The sequence below is a fragment of the Oratosquilla oratoria genome, chromosome 1 (genome assembly GCF_046742065.1).
Source record: "Oratosquilla oratoria isolate Oo_2021 chromosome 1, ASM4674206v1, whole genome shotgun sequence".
Classification (NCBI taxonomy): domain Eukaryota; kingdom Metazoa; phylum Arthropoda; class Malacostraca; order Stomatopoda; family Squillidae; genus Oratosquilla; species Oratosquilla oratoria.
The window spans coordinates 133,962,206-133,968,205 of record NC_134777.1 but is presented as its reverse complement, the minus strand read 5'-3'; the positions used below and the strand labels follow the sequence as shown (position 1 = coordinate 133,968,205).

Genomic DNA, 6,000 nt, shown 5'->3' with positions numbered 1-6,000 from the left:
ATTGGTACTATGTTTGCATCTTTCCAATCTTGCAGTACCTTTCCTTCTTTGAGTGAGGAGTCTATTATCTTGTATAGTTTGTCTGTCAGTTTGTCTATACACTCTTTCAGTATCCAATTTGCAATTCCGTCTGGTCCATGTGATTCCCTGACGTCTAGGTTTATTATTTGATCTCTTATTTCTTTTTGTGTTACCTTTATTTCTTTCATTTTGGGTGATCTTTCTTGTTTTCTATCTTCCCAAAATTGTGAGCTCTCAATTGTAAAAACTGACCTGAAATGTCTGATCATGACTTCTGCCATTTCTGTATCATCTATATATTCTTTATCTCCTTCACGCAGTTTCACTATTTCCTGTTTATCCTTTAGTTTTTCATTTATATGTCTTTAAAAGATCCTTACATTTGTCTATAATATCGTTTTCATAATTTCTTTTTTCTTTCTTGCGTATATTCAATATTCGTTCCTAAGTTTTATATATGTTTGCCATTTGGATGAATTTTTGTCTTTTTTTCATTTTTTCCAAGCTTTGTCTCTTCTGTCTCTAACCTCACTGCACCTTTTGTTATACCAACACTTAATATAAATCTCTTTGTTTCATTTTTGGTACATATTTGTCGATTCCTTCCTTGTACTTTTCTTTGAATATGTTCCATTTGTCTTCCATCTTTGTTTCCTCTTCAGAGAATTTGACCAAGTTAGCGTTTTGGATTTTTTTTCTTAGTTTTTCAAAATCCATTTTGTTGTACATTAATCTTCCTTCTCTATGCTTATCGTTCTTACCTACATTGTTGTGTTCTTTTAATTCAAACTCTTTCCAATTGGTGTTTTTGTACTCCATTTTGTTCACAATATCTGGTTCAGAAGTTAATATTAAGTCTAGATTCAACGGTTCCTCATTGTTTCTCTATCTAGTATTTTCCTTAACCCATTGTGTTATGGTGTATTTGATGGTCATATCTAGTAGGATCTTACTCCAATGATCTTCTCCTCCTTTTACTATCATTTCTTCCCAGATTATATCCTTTGCATTAAAATTGCCCATGACTGTTTCCATCCTCTTTTAATAATTCATTTAGCACATTCATTGTGTCTTCCAGTAATTTAGAATGTTCGCTATTCGAGCAATCCTGTGTTGTAGGTGGTACATACACTGCTACAAATTTTCTGCCTTTCATCCTTTTGTTTACAATTTTGATCATAATTAATTCTACATTGCCTTGGCCTTCATTTATCATTTTCACATTTAGACCCTTTTTGGTCAATATCATGACACCTCCCTGCTTGTCTGTTCTATTTTTCACCCAGTGGTTGTATAGACCTTGTCCCACTATGCTTGTTGATATATTTCCTTTCAGTTTTGTCTCCAGAATTCCCATGGTTTTTCCATTTCAAGATAGTAATTTAGTTCATTGATTCCATAGATCATGCTGTCAATATTTGTGTATGCCACCTTTAGTTTCATATTATCCTTCCTTTTTTGGTTTAAGTTTCCATTTTTAATGTACCATTTTTTCAGTCTCAAGTCCAGCACTCTCTCTCTCAAAAAAAAAAAAAAAAAAAAAAAATGTTCTTTTTTAATTTTTGTCATTGGCTTCAATTCTGAGAGCTTTGTCTTTCTCTTTTTCCTCATCACTCATTTCCTTTTGTATCCATATATGTTTGAATTTCTCGCTGTTTGCCAATTTAACCGCTTTTGTTAATATCTCCTCTGCTATCATTTGAGTTCTTAGTTTTATTTTCAGTGGTCTATGTTGTTTTTCTTTTGAATATTTGCCTATTCTGTGGATTTCATTGATTTCTTTATCAAGATTTTGTCCTTCATCCTGTATTTCTTTCAAAATTTCCTTAGCTATTTCCTTCTCCTTTTCTCTCTGGTATCTATACATATCATATTTTTCCTGGATACCATGGACCACAATGCACTTACCTTTGTCAACTGTATCTCTCACCCAATTTTCCTTTTCTTTAATCACTTTTATGACTGTTTCTTTTGTATTTTCCTCCATCTGTTTTTGTACTATTTCACTAAAGGATATTTTTTTATTTTCCTGTTCTTGTTTCCATTGATTTTTTATTTCAGTGAGGTCTATTTCTTTGACTCTTCCACCTTTCCGGTCACTGCTTGTAATTGTTCTTTGACCTCCTTTTTCAATTCTTCATTTTTATTTTTGTCCTCATTTTTCATTCTTTCGTTTTCTCTTTTTAGGATTTCAATTTCGCTCTTTAGGTCACCTAATTCTTTGATCGTTTGCTCATTACTCTTTTGCAACATAATCAATTCTCTAAGAACCACTCGGTAATCCAATTTTAAGTCTATAATTTCTTCCATTAAATCATTTACTTTGCGATTCCTTAATGCATTACTATATCTAATATCTCTAAGCTTTTGCCTATTTCACCTGGGTTTCTTTGAAACCCTGAAAAACTTATATTTTCCCACCTTTGGTTTATCCTTTGGTGTGTCTATGAGACAATGTCTTTTGAGGATGACACCTCTCAGACTTACCACTATACTTACATCTAGTCCTCTCTTTGTTGGTTCATTTGTTATTCTTCTTTCTCTTTTTCCATTATGCCAAAACTATACCCACTTCAAGAACTGGAAAACTTTACCGGTCACTTCGATTACCATAGCTTACTCATCATGTACAATAACAACAATAGGTTTCCTTTGTTTTCAATGATAAACCGCTAGATTGGCATGTCTGGAACACGTATATGTGTGTGTGTATTTACGTAGTTGTATTCTACAGGAAGGGGAGCTATGCTCGTGGTGTCCAGTCTTCATATCTCGTTTTATCTAGACTTTTTAAATTCGTGTATTGTTTTTGCACACACTACATTCTCATCTAACTTGTTCCATACATCTATTACCCTGTGGGGAAAGCTGTTCCTTTTCAGGTCTCTTCTATAACTTTCTTGATTTTCTTTCCATGTCCTCTTGTATCTCTACTATCCCATTTTATTATATCCTTTCTATCAATAGTTTCTATGCCTTTCGTGACTATAAATAATTATCAAGTTGGTTACACAAGACTTTGTTTTTCTGAATCCAAATTTGTTGTCAGCCAAGATTCCTTTCTCATCTAAAAATCTCATCCATGTTAATTTTTACCATTTTTGCACATATTTTGGCTATCACACTTGTCAAGTACACTGGTCTATAATTTGGGGGCACCTCCCTCTTTCTTCCTTTGAATAATGATGAGACCACATTTCCAGTCCAGTGGCACCTTTCCCTCTTCCAGTCAAGATACTCTTGCTTGATGGACTTTAGCCACCAGTTGTTTTTAGACGCTTTTAATTTCCAGTTTGAGATCCCATCTAGCTTTTCTCATCCCAGATTTCCAGAGTAATTTAATCACTTAAATGCCTTCCACTGTTATATTGTTTATAACTTACTTATTTTCTTCACCATTTTCTCCCTGAAAATCCCACTCTTCCTCCATTTCTCTCCCCCATCTCGCTCCCTTCATCACTTCCATCACCTCCTGCTTCCTCTCCCTTTCTTCCTCTCCCTTTCTCTCCTTTTCTTCCTTTCTCCCTCTCCCCCTCTCCCTCCTCATCTCACCTCTCTCTCCCTCCTCTCTCTCCCCCTCTTTCTCTCTCACTCTCACTCTCACTAGTCTATTTTTCCTCTCTTTTTCTTCTCTCTCCCTCCCTCTCCCTCTCCCTCTCCCTCCCTCTCCCTCTCTGTCTATATAAGAACCCTAAAACACACACAAGCCCAATCGAGAAAAAAAAATTATATATATATATATATATATATATATATATATATATATATATATATATATCAACCTACCACATGTAGGCCTACCTCTCTGCACTTCTGCACAAAAACACACTTAAGTCGTAAAACAAACATTCAAGGACCAACCCCCAAAATCTGTCCTACACCCATCTTGGAAATCACTTTCATTACAAACAAGACTTGCATTGGGACAGTGTGCTCAAGTCATCATCCAGTATTAAAACCATACCGGCAGAAATTAGGCCTGGCAGGCCAATCACCACATGGAAGAATTTGGAGTCATGAGTCTTTGCAAGAGACCTGTGGCAACAGATTGATTGATTGATCCTTCTCCTTTAAATAATAACCATTGATCTCTGACCTTGCTGATATAGTTACATTTACATAAGTGTATGCCTCTTTCAAGCTGTTCCATTATTTCTCCTTCCTTCTCTTATGGATCTTTTCTTGGATCTATTGTTCTTCAGTAAAGTTTTTCTTCTGTTCAGTGCCCCACCTCCCATTCTCCCTCCTTCTCTCCTTCACTTCCTCCCTCACCATCTCCCTCTCCTTCTCCTTGCTTTTTCAAGTCATCTCTCTTATTTTCTCTCCTCATGTGTTCCTAGCCATTATAACAAGTAATTTTTAAACTTACTTTTGCTTGCCAATTTTCATCTATATTATCTTATTCACTGTCAGGGGTAGATTTTTCTGTGGGACACAGGAGTAATTGCCCAGGGTGACATTGTTGTGTAGACAACATTGGGATAATACCATAATGGGCAAATGATATTCCATTTCTCTTCTGTTTATTTTTGTATTTGGTTTTTATTTTTAACCCCTCTGATATGATGTTACCTATGTAGGCATCCTGAGGAGTAAGTGGGTATATGAGGATGCTGGCGTCGACGTCTTGATTATATTTATTTTGTAGTTGTAGCTGAGTGACCCCCATATTCTGTTAACTGGCCTGATCATATTTTCTGTGGTTATTATCAGTCAGAGTGAAAGAGAACAAATATTACAGCTGTAACTTAATATTTTATAATGAAAGTACTATTATGCATCATTGCACATCAGGCAGCTAGTGCTGCCTGCAAGAATTTGACTCGTATTGAAGAGGTTAATGATGCCACTGTATGAAATAGTACTTGTTGGTCTATGAGTGTAAGAGGGACAACTGTGAAGAATCTTAAGTTTATAGCTGATGTTAGTGAAGTGAAATTGACAGAACATGAACAGTGAAGGATTCGTGGTTGACATTAATATTACAGGGTTTAGATATTTATTTCAAATGTGTCATGAATGTATAACTACACTTTTATAGGATTGTTTCTAGTTTGTCCTAAGAAATAATTTTGTTCTTTTCTTTTTTATATCAATGAACATTGTTTTGTTTTTTCTTTGCAGACGACACACACCATACTTTGGACAACCTGATTATAGGCTGTACGAACTCAACAAGCGCTTGCAACAACGGACAGAGGTGGGCATCACATCTTAGGCTTACGGAGCCTTTTAAAAAAAAATTGTATTAACATATTTACATTATATACTGTATATATATGTCGTGCTCCCCTGATTATGTATAGAAAGTTAAGTGGTAGCTGGCCAAAAATGGTTGGATCAGGGAAGTATGAACAAGTATATGAATAGTTTTAATATATCACATTATCATATCTCAAAATGGTGGTGTTAAATGAGACCAAATACTCCTATGACTTTTATTTGTTGTTATAGTATTTGCAATTTATAGTGTAATTGAGTATAAGGGGTGTGGGAGGCTGGACTTAATAAATTTGATACAGACCTCTATATGATACTCCGGACCAGGCTTGACTTCCGATAGGCAAAGACTTTGTATACTTCTGATAGAGAGCTTGACTAACTTAGACTGAAACTTAGACTGCCATGACTCTGAGTGCTGGCAAATACGAAACCTCTGGAGGAGAAAGGCTCCTCCCTCTAGGGCTGTACTTTCATCTTCGGATTTACATGATTGGCTAAGTTCTGACTGACCAATAAAATATGTCTCTTCGTAAACACTCTCTCTTCACAGAACAGAGCCCCATCCACTGGGTCAGCGGAGGTCATGTTATCCATTGAGAAAGCCCGAACTCAGCAATAATTTAATGGTGTTTATGGCTCGAGAAGGTGCCCTCACCCACAACTCCAGCTTGTGATGATAAAAACTAGTATCAACTAGTATCACACTTTCTAGTATCATCACCAGTACAATGTGGTGTTGTCATTGTCAAACCAATC

At 35.6% G+C, this 6,000-nt stretch overlaps 1 protein-coding gene across 8 annotated transcripts in view; it reads left to right on the top strand.

Moving 5' to 3' along the window:
• The window catches only part of Chi (LIM domain-binding protein 2 Chi), a 499,269-nt gene that overhangs the window by 272,005 nt on the left and 221,264 nt on the right, over positions 1–6,000 (top strand). For all 8 annotated transcript variants that reach the window (XM_076188486.1, XM_076188440.1, XM_076188430.1 and 5 more), the window contains one exon: positions 5,146–5,221. In XM_076188486.1, coding sequence (XP_076044601.1) covers positions 5,146–5,221 — 76 coding nt within the window. The remainder of the gene's footprint in view (positions 1–5,145; positions 5,222–6,000) is intronic.